We start from the raw sequence: 25,197 nt of genomic DNA, 5'->3' as shown, positions 1-25,197 counted from the left end.
TTGTTTATTGTTAATTATTTTTGGTTTTGCATTTTATAAACCAGGCCTCTTAGCTTAAACTTCTTTGAAAAAAAAAAAATAAGATATGGATGTTGTACATCATTATGTTTCTGCTTACAAGCTATATTGGTCTTTTGTTCCACTTCTCATGCACAATAACAACTATTGTAATGTGTCAACAATATGTCCCCTCAAAAGAATAAGTTTACTTAGAATAACACTTCCTCCACAGGGCAGACTACAAACGCTGAGTAGAGAATGTCAAGAAGGCTACAGTTACGCGTGCCTACGTGTGTAATGTATGACTGCATACAGTAAACCATTGAAAACTCACTGGTATCAACCAGGGTTTCCGCAGGTGATTAAAGAGCATTAAAAGTCATTAAATAGATTTGGCAAAAATGAAGGCCTTAAACACTATCATTACCAGCAAAGCATTAAATTCAATGTCTAGAGGCATTAAAGATTTAAATACATTTGATGCCTTCAGACTGACGCTGAAAACAATCCAGACATACACAATCCAATCATACACAAAGTTAAATTCATGTGCTCCTTTAGTTCCATTGTCACTGAGAAGGTCATATGTACCTATCTGCTACTGCACAGAAGTTATTCCAGATGTAAATGATTGGCATTGTTATAAATAAATGTATCTGCTGTTGGCCATGGGCATTACATCTATTTAGTGGCATCAGAAAGGGCATTAAAAATTATGTAATTGATTAGCTGATACCTGCAGAAACCCTTTCATTTGATATTTGACCATTTTTTGCTGTCATATATATCATTCTTTCTGTGAATTACTTTATTATATTTCAGTTGTACAGGAGTCTCTTCTGGACTTGAGAGAATCACTTTTTTAATATTATGTTGACTATGTATATTCTCCAAGTGGTATACTCTTTCAGGTTACCTGGTATAATCTGGTTTCAGGAAAAATGCGCAAGGACTGCAAGCTGTTTTTAATTGTACATGTTCATGTGTTCTGTACATGTTCTGTAATTGTTATGCTGATCACGTCATCGTTTTTGACTTCTTATCTTGCAGGCATTTAATGCTGCTATCCCTCCTCCCCCCTCAAACCCCTCCGAACACCACCTCATCCCCACCCTTTGTTACATCTCCCTTTGTTTTTCTCTTTTTCTCACCCCACCTTACCTCCTCTTCCCTCTTCTTCTTTCTAACCTCTTTGCTGCAGATTGAGTTTTTAAAGCTCAGCTTCCGTGAGAACACCCGCTCTCGCACGAACCACGGCGCAGACGTAATCACCTGGCCGATCCACCAAGATATCAGACCCTTCTCGCACAGTTACACCCATTGTGTGCACCACCAACCGACTCCACACAGTGTATTCCTCCCGGAGTCCTTGGCCTGTATCAGCTGGGCAAGTTCCCCCTCTACCCCCCCCTCATTTCTTCCATTGGGGGCGGTGCAGGGGGACAGTAGCAGCCCCTTAAAGGGATCTTAGCTTTCCTCTAAAATTCACCTGTCATATATAATTGCAAAATGTTGATTGTTCTTAAAGACTCTTCATGCCTCAAGCACTGTCCTCCTCATTGTCATCACTCCAGTCTCCTATGTATTGCAGAGGTTTCACTGACTGACTGGTAGGAATCTGTATGAAGTTATCACAAGGATTTTTCCCATATTTTGAATCTTATCCAAAGAGGCTGACTTTTTATGTTTTTGTTTTGGTGGTATCTTCTGCCTCCCTGACCCAAAATCACACAGCTTACTGATCAACAAACAGATGTGGAAACCCCTCCTCCATATGCACATAGCTCCTCCTCCCTCTGTGACTCATGCAAGCTCCTTGTATATCCCAGCACTCAGCTTCAGTAATTGGTCATCTCATCAACACCTCCTCGTTCAAATTTAGGATCATTTACCATAAACTTTCTCACATACATTAAATCTAGACATAAACTACAGTTTGACAAATATAATGCTCTTTATCTCTGTGTTTGTGTTCATGTGTTAGAGTGACAAACTCGTGACGTTATGCTCTAATATTCTATACTAACTTGCTGTTTCACTATTTTTTTTTTATTTTCAAAGGGTTTATTTATTTTCTCAAGTGTATTCCTCTGCAAGCAATACAGTTGACTGTCTGAGAAAATCTAAAAAAAAAAAAAAATGAAAAAAGACAACTTATTGAAAGTTAAAGGAGACATAATAGTTACTGAAAGTGAAAATCTCTTGGCTGATGTTAATAGTGAGATAGCAAAAGACAACCTGGAACCTGGCCTACAGTAGTGAATGTTCGCTCCTAAAGAAAAGATATGGTTAAAATGGAGAATGAAAATGATTGAAGTTAGAGGATCGTCACTACCGGTGTGCCTCCAATGAAAAATACAGTGAATGAGGAAAATGCAACCCCGTACCTAGGCTTTACTGAGAGACAGAGAATTTTGTCGCTGACAAAGCAGCAGAAGTAGAAATAAGCAACTTTTCTTCCCGTTTGAAGGAGCCTTGTAAATTAACTTATCCTGGTAAAGCAGAAATGTGTTTGTGGTCGAAACTCTTTTTTTCTTAAGTGGCAAAGCTTTCAACTGAGAACAAAACCCTCCGATGTGTTGTTTTTCCCATATTGCCGCAAGAGGAAGTCATGGCGTCTCTTCATCTTTTGTTACAGTTGCCTTTTAAATGTAAAGGCCAGTTGATTATTTAGCCCTGTAGCTGTACTCTGCTTTCGGTGTCTATTAGATATCACAGCAGTATAGAAAATGGTCTGATCATGTAGATTCCGGTGGTTGATGTCACAGTGACCAACCTGAAACACACCCCTTCTGATGGTGTTTGAAATTGATTATTGAAAGAGGTTGATTTCTTCGTTCAATCAACCATACTAATAACAGCATTGCATTACTGCCCAATTTTAAACGAGACGTTTGAACAAAGATGGGGTATCGGTTCCTTTTAAGGATGATGTTTCTCAGTGTCAAGAAAGACCACATTTTAGCACAGAAAATATTTCCCCTAAGATTACTTTCTACACTTGGAAGTTGTCAGCTAATACAGGAGAAATCATGGAGATCTAATTATAATGTTGAGTTCAATCAGTTTAATCCCAGACTGAAGTTGCTTACATGAGCTGTCCACAATCACATTTTAGCCTCGTCAACAGTGTCTTTATCAAGATAAGTATCTTCATAAATGAATAAAAAAACAGCAGTCTGCACACACTTTTATTCTTATGTTTTCATAATTTTCAAAAAACTGCAGGCATCGACTACTGCTGATCATTTAAAAAAAAAATCAGTAATCTAGCAATCAATTCATCACTATTTGTCTTTGAAGGTCCCTGGGGAGTAAAAGAGCACCTTTATTCCAAATATTTCTACGTTCCCTTTCAAAAACAGAAAAAGGATCTTCCATGTACTCAAGGCAGAATTTCTGTCATGTTTTTGGAATCAGAAGCCCCATTGGAGATCAGTGACATACACTTTCTGACAAAATGAAAAATGGCAATGTGGAAATGTGTTCACTTATAATTTGCATCGTTTTTGTTTGTACTTTTACACAACTAAGGTGGTGAAAATTCTTTCAGTAAGAGAATAATACTTTTTAAAACCTTTAAAAAGAAAAAGAAGACAAAATTCACTTTGTTGGAGTTGAACTGCTTAAGAGCTGATGTCTAGGAAAGTCAGATTTTAAAGGAATAAAAATGAATGTTTGAGTCGTTATTGTGATAAAAGATAAGCATGTGGGTGCAGTTAAAATTGCAATGAAATTTGGATGTGGTATGAGCATATTGGGGATGTGACTGCGGCAGAACATTTTAGTGGCACCCATATAACTAGTGTGTTCAAGTGTGTGTTGCCTAAAATTAGAAGGGACTTTTTTTTTTTTTTTTTTTTAGCCTCGAGTGGACTTACATTGAAACCATATCTCATAAGAAAATAGCCTTAACTTTGTAAAAATAGCAAACCCTTTCTTTAGAGCTGAAAATTTATTAGAATACTTGCTTTGTCCAATTGAGGTTCAGAGCTAGTTAAAAACGGAATCCAGCAGAATTGATGCAGTCAAGATGCTTCAAAAACCTTCTCATTTCTGCTTACATATTTGATAAGTCATCTTGAGTCATCTCAACAAATTAGTCACTTTAACTCAAACTGATAATAATATTCTTACAGATTGTAGCTGCTTTAACTTTGTAATTAGGTTTGTTTGTCTGTTTCCCCAACCCTTCATAAAAGAAAACAACTCCCACTGAATGCTGTTTGAACAAAAGATGGTTTGCAACAACTTAAATAAAAAAAATCTAAATAAAATTGTTGGTTGAATTCTGAAATAAGGGAATCAGATATTAAAAGAATATCAAACTGCTATAGATATTCCGGCAAAGGAAACACATTTTGATCGAAAACACATAAAGCAGCCATTATAATGACACACACCTACACTTAAAAAAAGGTATGGATGGTACATTTCCGTTCCACCTCCTTTATGACAACTATAGGTAGCATGCAATATTTCCACTGAAAGCATATAAAAGTAATATTTTGACAAATGCCTTCTTTCAGTCATGATTTTTTCAACCCTTGCCGCATGAAGACGCTAACAAAGCTTTTCAATTGACATAAACAGTTAAATAGTGCTGTTTCCCTTCGCTGATCAATCAGTATTTGAAACATTGCATCCAATTTTTTTTTTTTTTGTTTTTTTTGCATTTTCAGTTTGTAGTTCGTAAGGAAGAACTAAACAAATAAATTCATGGTACATCCCTAATAAAGACCTCATTTGGAGATACAAGCAATACATTCAAATGAAAGTCAATTGCAAGTGGAATTTTATGATGTTTGAGTGCCTCGCTGCTACTCCAGTTTTGGTTTTTGCCATTAAATGGTTGGATTGGTTTGTTTGACTCGCCTGCCACTTCACAAAATTTTTCCTTGTGCCTATCCTCAACCGTATTTTAGCTTTACTTGTACCCCAGAGTATTTTCTTGCCTCTTCTTAGGAGACTGCACAGAATTGTATATAGATATTTTATTGGTGATGCACTCTTATTGGCACTGAAACAAGAATGAAACAAAGCACAGCAACAATCGGGGTTTGGTGAAGTGAAAGAATGTCTCAGATATATTGTACTGCAGACTAAACAACTTTTGTGTATGTATTTATCGTTGTGTTTCTGTAGCAAGCAACATGGAAATTGTGCTCTCATGGTTCGAGGAGTTATGATAATTTCCAAGAAAAGGGTAAGATGTTGAAGCCCAAATATGCAGAAAGCCAGCATGAGCATTTTATTAATACCATAACAAAATCTTAATATAGAAATATGAAACTGGCAACAGTGACTTTAGTTTTTTCTGCACTAAATGTGTGTGCATTTATATGTTTATACTCTTAAGTCATGCACACAGCCCAGTCTTAAGAGATAAGTATAGTTTATTGAAAAGCAATTAAATATGCAGCATGCCCTGTTCCGTCAATCAATCTGAAACTCGGGGAAAAAACAAACAAACAAATAAAAAAAAAGAATAAACAGACTAATAGTAAGCATCAAGTTTGGCTGTTGTGCAATCTCCCAACAGTGTTGCAGAGCTTCATCTACTGTCATAGCGCTTCAAAAGCTATGCTAGGATAGCATGAGTCCTAAACACCAATTATACTTGCAGAGCATACAGATAAAAACAACAATGGGATGTTTTAGTTAGACTTAACAGTGTCATTTGCAGAACCTCCTTATTGTTTTTGTGTTGCTTTTTCTTTTCTTTTTTCATTACTTGGATTTTTTTTTTGGTTTGAAAAACAGTGTTTATTGTGATTACTTGTTAATTAGTGATGTGATCATTAAAAATAAAATAAAATGGACTAAAACCCAATTTCTTGTATCTTTTATTCAAGGTTGTTTGACAAGGGAACCATAAGGCTGTATATGTTTGATGTCTTCATCTGAAAGCTCCCATGAAAGGGTATTCTGTATATTCTCTTATATATATAAGAAAATATTTGTGTGTATATATATATACACACACAGTATATACATATACACACAAACATACTCACGCATATTTTTACCAAAGCAAAAGTAGATTTGATTCCTTACATCTTAAGAGTATAATTGTAAATTCATCTAATTTTTTACTCATCATAAAGGCTGAGTCAGTTGTTGGTCCTAAGCTCACCACCCTGCAGGAGGTGATCAAGATCATGGACAGAATGTAGGCAAAACTGCTGACAATCATAACAATCCCTCCCACCCACTGAAAAACACTGGACAATCTTGAGCCAATTCAGCATCAGACCAATCCTTGCAACTCTACAACTTCAAAATTTTCAATATATTTTCTATAATGTTTTCATCTCATTCTGTATATATGCATTCCATTTCGAATTTCATACATCTTATTCTGTATATATTTATTTTTTTAGCCATCATATATTTGTATTTTTCATATCCATCCCATTACGTGTATAAATGCATATATCATTCCCGTATTGATACCATCCTGTTTTGATAATGCTTCCTTCCCCTCTTAATGTGCAAATGTCCCTGACCATAAGCCTTAAATAAAATAGGAATTCATTGATTTGGTTCTCCGTCTGAACATGTGCGCCGCATTTGCCGGTAGGGAGCAGCCCAGAGCCATGTGTGCTAAATTATCACCGAAGAAGAGCAAAACCAACGAAGAAGACAGTTACTGGGGAAACGTCAACGTTGTCTGGAGTTAGTGCTTATACGAAACATTCTGCTTACATTTCACAACCAGGTATTTTACCATGCGTATTTTCGAAACATTGCAGAGTGACGCTTCCCAGCGAAATAACTAAACACGGCTTACCTTCCGAATATGAATAACTCGCCGGATTTTTTTTTTTTCAGGTGAAACGGTTTATGCTCCAAGTTGTTTTTAGAATTTTCGAGAATCATAGTGGCGTTGGTCGAATGAAGCAGATGTTTTGACATTTCTTTTCTTCTTTACAACACAACAGCTACTTTTTATATGATGTATAACTGTTAGCTAGAATTCAAAGCACGAGGCGCATCGCTTAATTCTGTAAACGTATTTTGATTCGACAGATATTCAAATCCTATAACGGGATTTCACGTAATAATCTTGATATAATATCAGATTCTTAATGAACTTACCTAGAATTTCTTCGTGCACCTATTATTCTAGAAGCAACACTAAACTAGACTGAAACTCTTCTTTGGTCGAGTGGAGGTAAGATCGGGATTAAGATTTATTTGAATTAACATATCCGACGGACTATTCGAAGATGCAAGTTTTCGGAAACGTTTTATTTTTTTAAGGGTTTTATTGTTTTTTTTCGTGTGTGTGTCTGTGTGTGAGAGAGAGAGAGACAGAGAGAGAGCGATAAAAGAAAGAAAGATAATATAATTTCATTTTGTTTTATTTTTGTTGCTTTCCATGTTCACAGTTTCATAAATCACGGGTAAAAATTGTGTAAAGTCAAGAAATATTTATTAGTTTAATGGTTAGAATCCTACAGATTTTGTGACTGGAATGGTATATTAAAATATCAGATATGTGCTGCAGCATACAAGTCTACATAAAACCATTAGAATATGCTTAAAGCTGAACAACATTTAATTTGTTTGTGTTTGTTTAACAAAATTGAAAACACACAAAAAAAAAAAAATCAGAAAGTATAAGGAAAAGTATAGAAGTTTTGAAAAACCCTTAGATAGCATGCACGGCCCATTACTCCAGCGGTGCATCCTTAAAACAGTTTCATACTTTATCCACATAGGTTTGACCATCATGGCAAGCCAGCGGCCCTCCTCCAGTATGAGTCGACCTCTGAGCCGCAGCGGATCTGCAGTCCCTGGGACTGGAAGGCAACCAACGGCCATCCGACCTCCTCCTACAGCTATACGTGTAGGAACTGGGGTAAGCTGACTGTAATCAGGACTCTTCTTTTTTTACTTTTTAGACCAAATTTTCCTTTGGGTATTGTTTTCCCAACATTATTTTGATGTTTGGTAATTAAATATCACTATACCGTCACAATTGATTACATTTTTGGGGGTGTTTCTATCACACACACATGTTGAGCAATAAAACCTTTCAATGGTTAATGTAAAATCTCTGAGGTTGCTATTTATTCACTTTTTTCAGTGGTAATTTGTTCCGCACAGATTTCAGTTGTAGTGTTAAATTTATTTTAGAACAACTTCTCAGTGTTCTGGAAAGTTGAACCATATCACTCTTAAAGAGACAGAGTTGGATTCCTTCTTGCTAAAACGTAATTTGATATTGTGTCAGTCAAGTGCTTCTAAGTCTTCAATATTAATGACCTGCAAAATAAAATTTGTAGCATAAGTGTATTCCAAATTGTTATTTCTGTAAACTTTGATTTAGATTGTTCCAGGCACCAGTGGTCTTCCTGGGACAAGGGGGGGCATCCCCATCAGCACACCAGGTGTCCTATCAGCACCCATCAAAGTGACCGACAGGCCTGTGACTCAGCAGGGGCTCAGTGGGATGAAGACAGGCATGAAAGGTGAATTGGATGCGCATGCTAGCCGTCTACAATCATTTTATTATATTGTATTTTATCAGATTTATATTTTTTCTCCTCTCAGCCCTTTTTAATTTATCTAGAAAGATTAACAAATTTATAATGTTACTGACATCTTGATTAACACACTGTTTCTCCACCTTCCTCCATCCCCAAAAGGCCCTCAGAGACAGATTCTGGACAAGTCCTATTACTTGGGCCTTCTTAGGTGATGATGAAGCAGTCAATCTTTTGTGTAAAATTACATATAACTGAATATCAATTTGAATTTTTACTGCCTACCAGCCTATTTTATGATATAAAAGACAATAGCATTTTTTTGTATTTTTTTTTAACTGTCAGGAGTAAGATCAATGAGTTGACGACAGAGACCAGCAAACTGCACAAAGAGATTGAAAACTACAACCAAGAAAATTCTGTCTTTCTCTCCTATGAGAAGAGGTGAGTATACACCATGTTTGTTGTTGGCTAACTCTAATTGTCTTTGAAAAAAAGCATAGTTATGTATTAAACAGCCTCACCAGAAGTAACCTGTTGTACTCATTATCTCCTTGCAGAGCTGAGGGTCTGGCTGCAGGAATAAGGGATCTACAGGGCCAGCTTGCTGATTATAACATGGTCAACTAGTTGTCTCAACACATCATATTCATTCTGTAGAGTTGCAGTCATAATTGCAAAGTAGCTTTAGCTTATTCATCACTGACTTTGAGGAAATAAGTCTGTTCACTATTTGTTCAGTTTTTAACACAAAATGCATTTGCGAGTCTATTTTATAATGTCCTGTTTCTCAAATATGGATCGACAGTGTTTCTCAAATGTCCCTCTGACATAATTTCAGACAGATATGACTAACCAGTAGAATACAGTTCTCTTGCAAAGCATTAAAATGTCATTGATTTTGGCATGAACTATTCAATTGAGTTTTTACTTACTTGTTTGGTCTTGGTGTTTTATCTAATAATTTACAACTAATAATTTAACATTAATATTTTGAAAAAAAAAACTGTCCCAATTGCATTGAATGTAAAGAAATGTAAACGTAAGAAGAATAACTCAAGAAAATAAAGGGGGATAAGGAAATCTCAGCAGTATGGTAATACTATAGCTATTAATAACGCAGTTACTATAAATACAAAAAAATAAATATTGAGTTTCCCAGGACTCTTTAACTACAAGACTTGGCTTGACACAAATATGGAGCCGATGATGGAGCCATGTTACTCTATTTTTGAAAAAAAAAAAAAAAAACTATGACCCTGCTCTCCAGATAAAACTTCTTTAAAATAGAACACAAATGGGTGAATTCAGAGACATTCATTCATCATGCTTGCAAACTGGTTATAAGACAAACACACAAAAAAATGTTTTTGCTTGTTGAAAGCCAAACATAAACCTTGACCAGTTGGATCCAGGTTTTTTTACTGACTAAATTTTCATTTCCACTTTTAGTTGGTCGACAAGCTCAACACCAACACAGAAATGGAGGAAATGATCAATGACTATAACAATGTAAGTACAAATATACATATATTAAATGGCTTGCCTTATGCAGTAAGTAATTATTATGATACGAATACGATGAAAAGGCCATCTCCCTTGATCTCCTGATCAGCTGAAAGCTCGGAATGATGGAGAAGAGGAAAGCAGTGACATCATCTTCACTGAGAGAAGAGAGTAAGTACTTGGTCCAACTTTGGAATGTAATCACCAACTTGTTTGCAAAAAATTCATTCTACTATTTTGTCAAAAATCTGCTAATACTGTGCTACTGCAGCCATTTGCAGAACAGCCCAATGAAAAGGCAACCACTAGCGATTAATTGATTTAAAATAATATACATATATAAATTGCCTGATGAATTGTATTTCAAGGATTCAAAAGCTTTATTGTCAATGCACAGTGTCCCGTACAATTAAATTATTAACAAGCAAACAAATCAACCACATAGGAGCCATGTTGTATAAAAGAAGAGAGGGAAGGGGATGACAAAGGGGGAAGGAGAGGGAAAAAAGGCACTCACAAACCAGGCTCCTGCAGGGGAGCTCAGTGTGGGATCAGGAAAAAGAAAACCTCAGCACATAAACAACATAATAAGACATTACAACAGTGCTCAAGACATGCTTATGTTGGAAGGGGGAGGGTATTGGGGTGGGGACAGCCAGGTGTCACAGTACAGCCATTGGAGGCCGTGCATGCTGTCCACAGGCTTCCGTATGCTGCTCTGCAACGGGGAAGGAGAGGGGGTGGGCGCCAAGAGGGCATTTAGTCGAGGGGGTGCGTGCGTTATTTGTCTTCATGTATGTGTATGTGTGAGCCTGCAGACTTCAATCTCCATTCAGTCCCTCACAAATGTCTCTACCGCCTGATAGTGATGACGAAGACACGGCGGTTGCAGTGGTGACAACCTCGGAGACTTCTGATAGAGAGGCAAAGTTTGTAGGTGGAGGGGGATGGGGGAGGGAGCATCTTGTCTGCATACCATCTAGGAGAGTGTAGAGATACAAGCCTTCCAAGGCCGATGTCGGGGGGCTAATGAAGATAAATATTGTTTGGGTTCAGGCCGACATTGTAATTTTCCATCCGCCTCAAGTCTTATGTGGTTCTAATTGATCCATCGAACTAAGCTGTCAACTTCTCCAAGTTGGTATCCATCCTTGAAAAATGTCGATCCTGTCTAAAACAGTGCTGGCCTATCATTTGAGTCTTGAGTGTTGACAGCCATGCACATTCCATCAAAATGTTGCGATAAATCAGGAAACTGCTGGCTCCAAACACCAGCATACCTGTTATCATAATTCCAATTGTGTAGGATGTCTTCGCGTCCTCTAGGGAAGGGATCGCTAGGCACACGACCCTCCACTTCTCCCAGGATTCCATCGTGTATATCCATCTAAGAACGTTCCATCGGGGCACGAGGGCTCACCTTTACCCTGTCATCTTGCCGAGAAAATTTGGTCGATTACGTTAAGAGACCAGTTGATAAATTCTATTTTGGGTTTCGGATGAAACGCAAAAGAGAGACTCCGATAGTTGAGACAGAGACAGCACAAGACAAACGGCAGAAAGCAGGGGAGATATGGGCAGGGAGGGAGAGAGAGAGAGAGAAGCGTCCGGCTTCGTTGAAATCCAGAAGAGAAATATGTATGTATAAAATGGATTGTCTCATGACTTGGTCAGATGATTTTAATATTTAAATTAGATGTTATTTTAAGGACTTTTTAACAACTGTCACACTGAAATGGTTTTGGTAAAAAGCAGAATCCTTTCAAAAAAATTTAGCTACAAAATCGAGTTGATTCAGTTCCCCTGAACAAAAGAAAGTTAAACCAGTTGTACGGAATACTAAGAAAATAAATAACCTATATAGTTCCTGTTATTTGAATGATATTATACTGTGTCTCAGCTCATGTGTAAAATACATAATACAGTCAGTTGCTAGATTTAGTTTTTAAGCTCGTACAGCCTTCTATATAATACTTAGTTTAAAGATTTGATTTCTGTCTGAATTAAAATAAGCCCTCACCTCAACATCCAATTTAATTGGATGTTTTGGGTTCCTTCTCCTTAAAGTCACTCTCCTCCTTTAATGTAAGGATCTTCAAAGTAACCATCCTCTTCTCCAAGCTGCCTTTCCTGCTCAAAGGTGAATACTTGAGGGACGAAACGTTGACCTCCATCTGAGAACCCATACTCTCCTTCATTCTCTGCTTGATGCAGCCGCTGATGTCGGTAGTTATGGAAGAGTCGGTACCAGGAGGGGCCTTTAATAGCGCACACAATCAGGAGGAAGGTACAGAGTGCCAAAGCTGCAACACATGCTGTGAATTTCCATGTGTTTCCAGGAACCTTAGGCTTGTCTAGTTTAGGGGTGTAGATTGAGATGTTAGACCTGTTTTGCCAGTTGTCATGATTTGTCAGGTACCATGTGCATAATATTTAGCTGCATACACGTGCTTATATGTCCTACCTTGGTTGATGCTAGCATTCTGGCTCATGATCACCATGTCTTTTGGCAAAGGGAAATGGGTATTTTTTTTAAATGGTTGGGTTACTTCATCTGCATTGGAGGAGCATGTCGCTGATGGAAAACACTTGGCCGCAGCTTTGAAAAGATCCATTCCAACCTGGCCCTCAGGTGAAGCACAAGTTACACGAGGCCCTGATGAGGATCACGACATGACTATATTACTCAGATGGCATTGATGATCTTTAACATCAGGTTACGACTGTAACACCCTTTTAGAATCATGCCTTTCCATACAAATCCATAGCATCCTATAAAACTATCTGCACAAGGGTTACCCATCTGAGTTTTTGTAATTATTGCATTACTTGATAGAATTGTGGAGATCACTAAGCTAAGTTTGAATGGCTTCAGTTTTCCAAGGCTTCTTCTTCTTTAATAATACTCATTTATCATTTATTAATCCCAGTCTGGAAATTTGTTCTCTGCAATTAACCCATCATGGATGAACCATGCCGTCGACCACCGCCATGGGAGCGGTTTGGGGTTCGGTGTCTTGCTCAACAACATTTCGACAGTCTAGGAGGTGCTAGTGTGTTTAGACTGTGTATTAAACTGTCCTCAGGTGGAAGGTTATCAGGAGTATGATATACAATTGATGATAAGCATTACAGTATCTGTTGTGTGTTTGCAGAATAGAAATGACTGCACATTTCTGGCATTTCTGTTCATTCACTGCCCTGACAGTTCCTATCACTGAACTTCAATCTCTAAAGGGAAAATGATTACCAGTGTCCTGGGTGATTCCCGCTGCTTTGAGACTGTATATGGTGTTTAGCTGCTTACAGGAACAATTCCAGGGGTTTTCCTGCAGTTGCACCACCTGTTGGTACCAGGATGGATATAAAGATTAGACGAGCTGATTCACCTTGTACAAGTGTAAAAAAGTAATAATAATTGTAATACCTGCAGATTATTTAGCCCTTGGAAGAGCAGCGCAGGGATATTTGTCAGCAGGTTGTGAGACAGATTCATCTGCATCAGGACATCTAAACCATAGAAAGATTCAGGATCCAGGCTATGAAAAAAATCAAAATAAATGGCAATATTTGTACAGATAGTGTCACATTCAGGTCTGTGTTGCAGATTGGCTTTGATCAACTACAAATATTTCCTAGGGACTTATTTTTTTATGCCTTGCTTATTTAAAGATATTTTTTTTGCTCTAAGTCAGTTTTTCCCTTACAGATTCACATGTTCATGAGTTGTTTTTTATTATTCTGTTGTTTTATTTTTGAAGTGTATTTTGTTTAAAAATACAATAGCCAAAATAGTCATGGAAAATTTTGATTTGTAGCAAATAGCCCAAATGTGTCATTATTTTTATTTATTTATTCATTCATTCATTTCAGTCAAAATATTACCGGTAATTGAGAATAGGGTCAGGAATGTTGAATCTGGTTTGTTTTCATTTGTAAAATGCATTTGAACATAGCGGGTATTCTAATCTGTGTGGACAACAGACAATTACATGAATGTTGTGCATAGATAGTTGAATGGAAGCAAGTATGTCTGCTTACTTTTTTGTTTCAATTTACCTGCTGATTTGATTTTTTGCCAGAGACAGCACTCTAAGGTATGGTACAACAGCAAAGAACTTTGGGGTTATATTGGTAACCAGGTTATCATCCAGGTAGAGTTCCTCAAGTTTGGGATAGCTGGTCAGGGCTCGTCTGTCCTCCTCATTTAGAGTGATGTGGTTCTTCATGATGATTAGTTTAGTAACAGAAGAGCTGTTGCTGTAAGGAATGGCTTGAAGAACCTGCTCAGTGAAGTTTTGTACCTGATAATGGATGAAATGGATCAAAACATCTTCACACAGTCTTGCCACTAAAGTACTGACAATAAGTGATTTAGCTGACAAATAATACGATTGGAAAAAAATCAAATTAGATTTTCTTACCAGCACATGTTCCTGTTTCATAGCCTCAGCATTGTTTTCCACTACATTTATTGCAACAATAGCAAGGACACACAGTAGTTGAGGACAGTGCTGATACCTGCCCATATTCTACCTTGAAAGGGAATCAAATACAAACTATAACAACACAATTCAGCTGCTCCAAAGATGCTGAGATCACTTACTTGCTTGACATTAAAAACAATCATGAAATCTCACAAATAGATACCAGTAACATGCAGTCTGGAGAGGCAGGAGAGGCAGTGTCTCACTTGCTAATAAGAAAAAAATGTAAGATGAAAAAAATAATTAAATTGTCATATTTATCAGTGATTTACACAATAAAGGTATTTTCCTTTTAGCATCACTAGTTGTATATGTTTTTTATTCAAAATCCCTGGATTTTCACATTTACCGTTCAAATACTGAGATGAGACGTGCAGTGAGGATGTAGACTGTTGAGCGTTTACTTAGATTGCGCAATGACGGCTGACTGCTGGCATGCTCTGCACCAAGACCGTATTGCTGTCTCTATGTATGTTGCTAGTAAAATTTTTAAACACTTTTGCTATATGAACTACATTTCCACTGTGCAGTGTTTTTTTTTGTCAACAACAGTATGTTTGTTACTAATTTCTTATGCTGCGCGATCATGAAACAACTGCAAAGAGCCAGCAAGTGAGGCACGCAGTTCTCCTGCCTCATGGTAGGCATGCCTCACCACCCATGAACCTCACTGCACCTCAATGATAGATAGGTATAGAATAATCGAATAATCTAATTAAAATGCACAGTACCAAGTAAACTATAAAATCACTGTTACGAGGCGGAAACCCCATGTCTACATAGATGTAATGACAAATGTGCAAGCTTGCAGTATGAAAGTGGCACAGATGCCATGTATCAGTCCATTTTGTGTTCATATTTGTCTTGTTAAAGAACTGTCTCGTCACTGTTTCCTCCATAGATTTAGTGATATCGTAAAGTATTAAAAGCTAGAACTGAACTCTTACACCAAAAGTCGTGACAGAAACAAAGGCAGAGACATTTTTGAAGAAGGTTGCATGTGAGGAAAAAAAAACACGATCAAAGACCTTATGATCATTGAGTTTTTTAGCTGCTCTGAGCCTAGATCATGGGAATAAAAGCCATTACCAGGATGAAAAATGTCACCAGAGAGTCCTTTCAAGATTCACCATAATGTTTCATCTCAACATTTTTTGAACACATTTTAATTTCCAAAAACCATATACATTTCTACAAATCCACATGCTACTCACAGAATAACACTCAAAGCATTTAGGACAACTGAGAATCAAGACAGTAGTACAACTGTTGAATTGGACATTTAACTAGTGCTTGTTTTTTGTAAAAAGAAAAATGTTTTTTTCTGTTGCTCATTTTCACAGCTCTGCATGAATAATGCAAACGACTATCAGCTAAATTACCTTTAAACCGCATTCAGTATAACATCCACCAGCAGGTTTATTGAAAATGTTCATGTGTCTAGATATTTGTCTTATTTTGTAACAGTATAGTATTGAATATAACCAAAGAAACTGACCTGTTTGTCTTTGTGAGCAGTTGGACGATTAATTTTACTTGTCACCTCGGAGCAGCCAGCATAGCAAGAGACCTTTGCTCCTTGCTGTAAAAGCAGAGCTGATATTCATTTATGATTAAAGAGCAAAAGCGTTTGCCAGATGGTCTGACATCCTTTTCACGACACATATTATCTTTTTTACACACACACACATATATAGGCCTGTTGATCATATCATAGAGTTCAGTGAACGTTTATACTTTGATTAGTGAAAATAATAACTGAGAAAAAAATAGTCTTAAAATTTGACTTCCCTTTGCAGAAGAGAGGAAGCTATCAGGGCCATCGAAGAGGTGATAAAGAGGGAAAGATGTGCTGCTGAGGAGGTTGTCCAGTCCATGCCGGCAGCCATGCAAGAAAAATACTTCACCATGACGGCTACAAATGAGGAGCTCCTTCAGGTGGGAATGTAGTTTTACTGTGTTTATGTAATATTCTGCTGCCAGTTCTGTGTTTATTTAGATGGATATATTCAATCAGGCTGTTGATTAAAGATGCCCAGCTTAATTCATCAATATCAAGTACTTCACCCAGCCTGTTGCCTCCATGTTTGTGGTGTCCTAGGGGTTAACTGTCCTGCAAGAGGACCTGGACTTCCTGCAGACCAAGAAGGAGGACTGTGAAGCAGTGAGTTAGACCACAAAGTTAAAATGGGAAGGCTTGGCGGGGAGATTTTGTTTAAAGGCACCAAATCACAACACAGTTGTCTCATGACACTTTACATGTAGAACAGGTCTGGAATACACTTTTTCATGATTTTCAGAAGCTAAGCATTTCATGGGCAAGTACTTAGCAACAGCAGCAAGGAAAAACTGACCTTTACCAGGCAAAAACCTTGGATAGATCAGAGTTCAATGTTCCTTTGAGGGAAGTGGAGAATTTGCCGCTAAAGTGGTGTTTTTATGGAACCAAGGGTTTTTCTTGAGAAGACCTGCTTTCAGAAACGGTCTTAAAAAATACACATTTTCACAAAGTGAGTAACACGACCATGGACTGAGGAGTACACAAATCTCACCTGCAAAAGAAGTGGGATCTATAATTACACTTGATGTTAGTAACTAGCAGCAAAACTGTTACTGTTTGTCTTTATTTCTTTATAAAGGCACCAGTGGTCTTAATCATAACTATTTATCACAATTTTCTTTTATCCTATAATCTTCCTTGCTGGTGGAAACTTTTCACACATTCAGTCTCTTTTTTTATTGTTTGGCATCATTTTATGTTTAATGTCTAGAGGTTCTTCATTGGACATCTTTCAGCTTCAGTCTTTTTATCTTTTGTTTCTCAGGAACTCATTCACTCACAAATAAAGCAGGAGGTGGTTCGGCTACACGACACTTTGACATTGCTGGAGAAGAAGCGCGATGCTATGGAGGCTGAACACAAGAGCCTTGGCACGCCACAGGAGGAAAGAGAGAAGCTGTTTCAGCAGGTCATTTTCTCATGCAATATGCATCATTGCTTAAAATTATTGTTCACACAGAGACTGGGTAGCTTAATTTCTTAAAGAATACATGCCTCTCTTCTTTATTCTAAAATGAGAAGATTTGTGATTACCCAACCTGCACCTCAAGGTGTTACCAAATCAAGTCAAGTCACATTTTGTTAACAAACCACCAAATCACCACAGAGTTGTCTCATAACACTTCACATATAGAAGAGGTCTGGACCACACTTTTTTATTAAGATTAATTACAGAAACGTAACTCTCCCTCATGGGCAAGCACTTGGCAATAGTGGTGAAGGAAAAACTACCCACAACTGGGCAGAAACCTTGAGCAGATTTGAGCTCAGTACTCAATGCAGGAGCCTGAGGGTGTATGAGGGTTTGGAGGGACACACATGTTACACTAATAATAACAATAGAGCTTACAGCTACAGAGTAATGCTGACATGGTGTAATTATAGGTCTAATATTCATTAAAAAAGTAATGGTGGGTGCCTGACTGGACCGCTGCAGGCAATAAAGCCACACCCCTGGGAACCTGCGAAATGAGAGAGCCCAGGGTCTCTGGTTAAGAAATGAGGCTACTATCATGAATTGAGGGCTTCAACTGCTTTCACATGTTCCCACCAGGTCGAAGCCGCTTTTTAGGGATCAAGTGCCTCTAATAAAAGGTAAATATGTTCTTTTTCCAGGTCAAGGAGGACAATCAAGAAATTGCCAGCATGGAAAGACAGTACGTATAATAAAAACAGAATGTCTTTGTGCCAGCCTCATCTATTTTTAAGTTTTTGTTTTTTTATTACTTTTTTTTATTTTGGTCCAAGATACAACAGTGCTCATGCTTCTGCAGTATCTACTTCCCGCTTTCAGGAACATTTTTTTTGTGACAAGAGATGATGTGGTTGAATGAGATTCGTTTGAGCTTTCAGTCATTTATCTGATGATTTATAAATTGATTGATCAGAAGAATGAAACAAAAATAATCGTATGTGTGTGTGTGTCAGACTGACAGAGCTGAGGGACAAGACCAGCCATATCACAGAGGAGATCAGACAGTTGGAGCAGGACTCAGAGGAGGCACAAGGTACCTCAGTCCATTACTTCTGTAACATTTCTACTTCCTTCTTGTAGTTTATACTCAGTCGAGCATGCGTTTAATGAACTGTCACCACATGTGTCACATCTGTCATTTCATTCATTCACTGAAACACATTTTCCTAAAGCCATAATAACTTTGTTTTTATTATGATGTTTTTCCTTTCCAGCTTTATTTTACTCATCAAAAATAAGCTCCATTTAAATTGCCATTTGTCCACACATGAATAATGCTGTAGACATAATGGAGACACAGTATATGATGGAATGAACTAAACTTGAACATTTTTTTCTGTCCATCAGGGAAGTGTCAACAGAAGTACAAGGAGCTGAAGAGGAAAGAGGAGGAAATTGACCGTGAGTTAGACAGCCCATATCCCCTGATCATGACGCCAAGTTCTGCTTACCAAAATCCCATGTTAGCTCAAAAGCCAAGTGTCCTGGAGATCCGCTTTTAAAATTATTCTCCACTATTTTGTCAAAAACTATGTGCATTGTGACTGACAGGGAATTGGCAGGGAAAGAAATGTGTAGTGATTCCATCATAGATGCTCTGTGTCTGTGTAAAACTTACTAGAAAGGCATCACACAGCTCGGAGAAAGAAATAAACTTCCATTTCTCATTGTGTTTAGGGTTCCTGGAGTCATTTGAGGAGTCCAAGGCTAAAGAGCAGGAGCAAATGTCCCAGAGCCAGGAGAACATCGTTGCAATCCTGGAGCACTACAGCAGGGTGAGCTGGGCCCCTTTCTCCCGCCTCTTTTTTGTTCTTCATTTAAAATTATTATTTACTGAGATTCTTTTGTAATTGATTGCAAAACAAACCTGGATTGTTTTTCAGCATCCCCACATTGAAACATGTAATTTAACATAATTTAATGATACAAAGGGCGGTATTTTTGTGTATCTTCTCTTTTTCTCTGCTGTGCAGCATTTATTAATTTCCTTTGTTTCACCATCTTGTCCCTGTGCAAGTAGCTGAGACTATCCTCACATAACAACATGTAATGTAATCCATGAACAAAATAATAGTGAGTAAAGAAAGTATATGTCTATGTCTAGAGCATGTTGCGGCTCCGTCAGGTGGATACAGTGACAGCCAGTGAGCTCAGGAACATGCAGGAGGTTCTGGTCAGCAAAGAGACGGAGGTAGTTCACTCAGAGAACACTGCCAAAGGACTGAAAACTGGTAAGTGACACAGACACTTACACACAAACTCAAACACAAACGCACCAGTACATGCGATGTATATAATACGCAGCTTACCCAAAAATAATGCTCTAACATTGCTCTGGCAATTGCTCTGACTCTTCCAGAGTCCCAGCGTTTGCAGCAGGACCTTGAGAAGGTGCAGCAGCTTGAGGGAAAGATTGCGGGTGAGCTCATTACACTGAAGGAGCACGTCACTTCTATGGAGTCCGAGCTGCTCACCTACAGAGACCTGGACACCCTGAGACGCTCGGCTGAGCAGAAGAAGATGGTGAGCATTCTGAATGTATCTTGTCTGTGCAACATCAAGTACCGGTATCAAAGTGGTACCAAAACATTACTGGTGTGAAGGCCCTTTACATTTATCCTGTTAGGATATTCCCATGTCAAGTAGAATTATCCACTGTACAGATAAATGTATCTGTGCTTAGTTACATACTGCCCACTTATAAAGTAACCACTCATGTGCATCTGATGTGCAGAGACTTCAGGAAGAGCAGGTGTCGCTGAACCAACGCCGAGATGCATTCAAACATCTGTTGGAGGACATGAGCCAGAGATATGAGGCTCGGAAGACCACGCTGCAGGAGAACGAGACTCATGCTCAGGTCATTGGGCTGGAAATATTTGTCATTGTAGAAGATATACTGTACATGCATACATACAGTACATAATATATGTATGTATGCACATGTATTTATGAATGTATGTTTGTGCAGCTGTGTGTGTCTATGTATGTACGTATGAATGTAGTGTTAGTATGGTTATATACTGTACGTAAAGTACATATGCATGTACTTGTGCATGAATTTATAGTTTTATGTGTATGTATTTATGTGAACATATGTGTTTTATTTATTCATTTTTCTATTTTCCCACTGGATTAATGGACTAGACCAGTGGTGCAAGATAAATCAATTAGTATCTGATAGTGGCTGATGATCCAGAACCACTTTGAACTGTAGGTGTTTCATCCAACGGGTCGGGACAAACAAGCGATCTCACTACTTTCACTACTGTTGTCCCGTCTCCTGTCTTACAGCTGGCGAACCTGGAGAGGAAGTGGCAACACGTGGAACAGAACAATTTTGTAATGAAAGAGTGTATCCTTTCCAGGGAAGTGTTTTTCAGTTTTTGTATTTCTGAGTCAATTAGATTGTTTTGTTTTTCTTAAACTGAAGCCTCAGTCATTGCCTCGAAATCTCAGGAGAGCAACTTTGCCTCGATCGCCCAGAACGTCTCCAAACAAGTATTGGAATACAACAAGAGTCTCATCGAGTCACTGCAAAGCAGCAGGAGCTGAACATCTGGAGCCCGTTCAACTTCACCCTCCTTCGCTGTCAGCGTGGACTCCACCTGAGTCTTTATAGGTGGCACAACTGAAGTCTTCCTTTTTACAAGAGAAGAGCTTATCACTTATATCTTAAGATCCTGGATTCTTAAAAAAAATAGGTTTATCTGTATTCCTCTTCTCCTGGACTTTCAGTTTGCTCCTCATATGATTCAGATACTTTTGTCTTTTCCCCTTTCCTTGAGATTTTACCTCTCATTTCTGAGCAGGAGCTGCTGAAGTACATTTGTGCATATCAGATGCAATTTAATGCTTCGGCTACTAATCTTTATATGCCTGGACTTTAGAGTACATCTCCATAATGTGTTGTCATAAAGTTCACGGGGACGTGTACACTCACAGACACCACTGCTCACATGCCACGGGATAAAAAGCGAATGTCGCACATGGCAGCCAGACGCCGTCAAGAACATTCAAGACAGAGAATAGAATTCTAGATCAAAATTTCCTACAGTCTCCCAGCATGAGCACAAACCAATTGATAGCTCCTGCCGTCCGGACTCCTTCAATTTCCATTAAAATTGTTTCTTTGTAAATAGTACAACGTGCTGAATAATTATTTGGATATTTGTGTTGATGATGTGGAAAAAAAACGTGTTGATCAGTGGTGGTTAATAACCACGAGCAGTGCTTATGAGCAACAGGACCTGTGGAAGAGTTACACAGCATTCATACTGGATGACATTCAATGGGGGGGGGGGGGTGAAAGAACAAAAAATAAATAAAAGCAAATATTTAGAAATGAAAAACTTTAAAATTAAACTTGAAACATGTTTCAAGGTTTGAGTGCAGGGATACAAATACAGCATCTGTTCAGGGTGACCTTTTTGATTCATATCAAGTTATGTTTTATAAGGAAAACTGAAAACAGATCTCTTGAGTAAGAGATTGTTAAAGAGAACTCAACAGTGAGAAACAAAGTAATTCCCACATGAACCAAGGTCATGAATTTTACAAGTTGCAAAGGTAACTCTCAATTATATTAATAGTAACAGATCATTTTGTCCCGCATTTATTTTATTTAATGTGAGAATCATGCATATTAAGGTTAACAAATGATTCACGAGGCACTTCTTCTCTGTCTTATAAATAGAATATGTAATACTGCATGCTAAATAGTTGTGTATATTAAAAATCTAGTCACACTAAGGATTTTTGATTTGCTAGCTTTCTTAAGATTTAATACATAGTCTTACAAAAGCCATGTTTGTGCTGTTATCAATGTGCATTAAGAAGGATCTGATATGGTCTAAGTAACTCTTAACCAATGCTCACCACCCAAAAGAAACTTAAATCACAGCGGTCTTGGGGAATAGTTGTCATGTACCAGCTTTATCAAGCGGTTAAAAATGCCTTTTCTACTAAAGATTTTTTCTTTCCTTCCTTAAGTTAGCTGAAACTTTCCAGACCATTGTATTGCTAAGGCCTCACATTACATTAAAGTAATTGCACTCAACATCCGGACTTGCTGAGCAAGTTGGATTCTATCTGGAGTTTATAGAGCAGGGGTTGCAAAGTCTGGCCACAGGACCATCCAGGACTTCCGGAGGGTTTTTGTTAAAAATAAACATCTAAAATTCCAGTTGAATTTAGTTGAGTTCAATAGAGTTTGATAAGCTTAAAAACATTTTAAGAAATTATTCAACATTCTGATACATCATCACTGATCTGACCTTTGAATATACATCAATTCATAACAAATCTTGTCTTTTCTCTCCAGTGACTGACACATCTGTAAGTTAAATGGTGATTTATGTGTATACATATACATATCTATAGTTACATCTATATATATATATATATACTGCTCAAAAAAATAAAGGGAACACTTGAACAACACAATGTAACTCAAAGTCAATCACACTTCTGTGAAATCATAGTGTCCACTTAGGAAGCAACACAGATCCATTTTGACTTGTTTTAAGGACATTACATCAAAGTTGGATCAGCCTGGAGTTGGTTTTTACACTTTAATTTTGAGTGTGATTCTTATCCAGACCTCCATGGGTTGATACAATTGATTTCCATTGATCATTTTTGTGTGATTTTGTTGTCAGCGCATTCAACTGTGTAAAGAGCAAAATATTTCATAAGAATATTTCATTCATTTAGATCTAGGATGTGTTTTTTAAGTGTTCCCTTTATTTTTTTGAGCAGTGTATATAGATAGATGGATAGATGGATAGATAGATAGATAGATAGATAGATAGATAGATAGATAGATAGATAGATAGATAGATAGATAGATAGACAGACAGACAGACAGACAGACAGACAGACAGACAGACAGACAGACAGACAGACAGACAGACAGACAGACAGACAGACAGACAGACAGACAGATAGATAGATAGATAGATAGATAGATAGATAGATCAGAGGTTGTGGATACTGGATCAAATTTTTGAGGATGAGATACAGAATCTAACAAGGTTTTGCAGGAGCATTGAGTCAATTTACTTTTTCACCAATCGGTGGCCAACATGGCAAAAAACAGCTTTCAGCTTAAAGGTGTGAAATTAACCCTTGTAAGAGACAAAGGTGCAAAAATATGATCTAGTGTGTTAATTCTACAATTCAGTTTGGTGCAGGTATATAAAGTCACCAAAGGAAAACAGTGTTCTCTGCGGGATACCATAAGGCTGTGAGAGGCAGATATGCATGAAGAAACTTAGGCTGGCAGGCTTTTTCCTGGCACTGCATCCACTCTGTGCCTATCAGGGTCTTAAAGTTCAGGTTTTCGACACATCACAGATTTTCCATCCAGCCAAGGTTTAGTGGAAATAATATATTAGGGTTTGACAGAAAATCAAGAGTTAAAAATTCCCTCAGATGATTTCCCTTTTATTATAAAATGAAATGGTTGTTTTAACTAGGATGGAATTTAGAAAATGAACAATTAGTTTAAAAACAGACGCATATAAAGTTTTCATTTAATTTTCTATTTAAAAATGTTGAGTTGCCTTCAATTTCATGCCCTTTCCCATTCTTCTTTTCCCTTCAGGGGTTGCCACAATATTCTCCATCTAACCCTATTCTCTGTATCCTCCTCTCTCACACCAACTACCTTCATATCCTCTCGCACTACGTCCATAAATCTTCTCTTTGGTCTTACTCGAGACCTCTTGCCTTGCAGCTCCAATTCTAGCATCTGTCTCGCAGCATATTTACTGTCCCTCCTCTGTACATGACTGAACCATATCATTCTGGCTTCTCTGACCTTCTCTCCAAAACATCTAACATGTGCTGTCCCTCTTATGGACTGATTCATCCATCTTCATCAATCCCAGAGAACCTAAACATCTTCATCTGAGCAACCTCCAGCTCTGCCTCCTGTCTTTTCACCATTGTCACTGTTTCTAGATCATACAGCATTGCTGGTCTCACCACTGTCTCGTATACCATTCCTTTCATTCTGGCGCATAGTCTTCTATCACATAGCACCCCTGCCACTTTTCTCCACCCACTCCAAACAGCTGGGACCTTCTTCTTTACCTCTTTTCCAAAATTACATATTGCTCTGGACTCTTGACCCCAAGCACCTGATATCCTCCAATTTCTTGATCTCCACTCCTTGTAGCCTCACCATTCAACCCAGGTTCCTCTCATTCACACACATATACTCTGCCTTGGTGCAACTAACCTTCATTCCTCACCACCTCTCTAGATTTTCCTCAACCTGTTCCCTGCTCGGGAATTTTCTCACTCTCTAAAGATCTTGTTGAATAATCTAGCCAGAAACTCTTCCACTGTCTCACTTCCATGCCTCCACAGGTATATCTTCAGGACCAACTGCCTTTCTACTCTTGATCCTCTTCGCTTTCCTCACTTCACTCTCTACCCTTTCCATTCTCCCAGTCCCAGACTCTTACCTTTCCTCTTCTCTCTGTGTTTCCAAACACAGCTTCCTCGTCTTCTTCTATGGAAGGAGTAGCCTTCCCACAGTAGCCAAATTTCCACTGGTACCCTGTAGGTTAACAGCACCAATGGCAGCTGTTAACCCAGGACTCGGTCGATCTGACATTAGATTCTTGACTTCAATTTGCATGTTTGGTTCTGGCATAAGTTTTT

At 38.0% G+C, this 25,197-nt stretch overlaps 3 protein-coding genes across 9 annotated transcripts in view; 2 read left to right on the top strand and 1 right to left on the bottom strand.

Moving 5' to 3' along the window:
- LOC147226213 (uncharacterized) overlaps nt 1-5,833 on the top strand; it is an 83,411-nt gene extending 77,578 nt beyond the window's left edge. For 4 of the 6 annotated variants that reach the window (XM_086160608.1, XM_086160607.1, XM_086160606.1 and 1 more), the window contains one exon: nt 1,202-5,833. In XM_086160608.1, coding sequence (XP_086016734.1) covers nt 1,202-1,206 — 5 coding nt within the window. In that variant the 3' untranslated portion in view covers nt 1,207-5,833. Of the gene's footprint in view, nt 1-1,050 lie in introns of all 6 variants that reach the window. The other 2 variants (XM_086160605.1, XM_086160603.1) reach the window with 1 other exon arrangement.
- Nucleotides 5,834-6,634: 801 nt separating this feature from the next.
- On the top strand, nt 6,635-21,667 carry ift74 (intraflagellar transport 74). Of its 2 annotated transcripts, none has more exons than XM_086160981.1 (20): nt 6,635-6,721; nt 7,728-7,867; nt 8,339-8,480; nt 8,658-8,706; nt 8,841-8,939; nt 9,056-9,116; nt 9,948-10,007; nt 10,111-10,172; nt 16,288-16,426; nt 16,590-16,652; nt 17,314-17,457; nt 18,165-18,205; nt 18,477-18,556; nt 18,871-18,924; nt 19,201-19,298; nt 19,628-19,754; nt 19,883-20,046; nt 20,258-20,383; nt 20,818-20,878; nt 20,963-21,667. In XM_086160981.1, exons 2-20 carry the CDS (start codon nt 7,739-7,741, stop codon nt 21,076-21,078), a joined length of 1,815 nt encoding a protein of 604 aa, XP_086017107.1. In that variant the 5' UTR covers nt 6,635-6,721; nt 7,728-7,738; the 3' UTR covers nt 21,079-21,667. The 2 variants fall into 2 exon arrangements, with proteins under 2 accessions (XP_086017107.1, XP_086017109.1); XM_086160983.1 differs by lacking the exon at nt 6,635-6,721 and adding an exon at nt 7,068-7,177.
- On the bottom strand, nt 12,069-14,433 carry LOC147226212 (leucine-rich repeat-containing protein 19-like). The gene is made up of 6 exons (XM_086161085.1): nt 14,426-14,433; nt 14,061-14,360; nt 13,429-13,540; nt 13,252-13,345; nt 12,466-12,657; nt 12,069-12,355 (listed from the first exon to the last, which is right to left on the bottom strand). The coding sequence occupies exons 1-6, from the start codon at nt 14,431-14,433 to the stop codon at nt 12,069-12,071; spliced, it is 993 nt and encodes a 330-aa protein (XP_086017211.1).
- Nucleotides 21,668-25,197: the final 3,530 nt, after the last annotated feature.

The sequence above is a fragment of the Fistularia commersonii genome, chromosome 15, assembly GCF_037954325.1.
Source record: "Fistularia commersonii isolate RoL2024-O1a breed Wild chromosome 15, RoL_Fcom_v1.0, whole genome shotgun sequence".
In the NCBI taxonomy this organism is placed as follows: Eukaryota; Metazoa; Chordata; class Actinopteri; order Syngnathiformes; family Fistulariidae; genus Fistularia; species Fistularia commersonii.
Note: the sequence above shows the minus strand (reverse complement) of the source record. Positions and strands in the feature narration are given on the sequence as shown.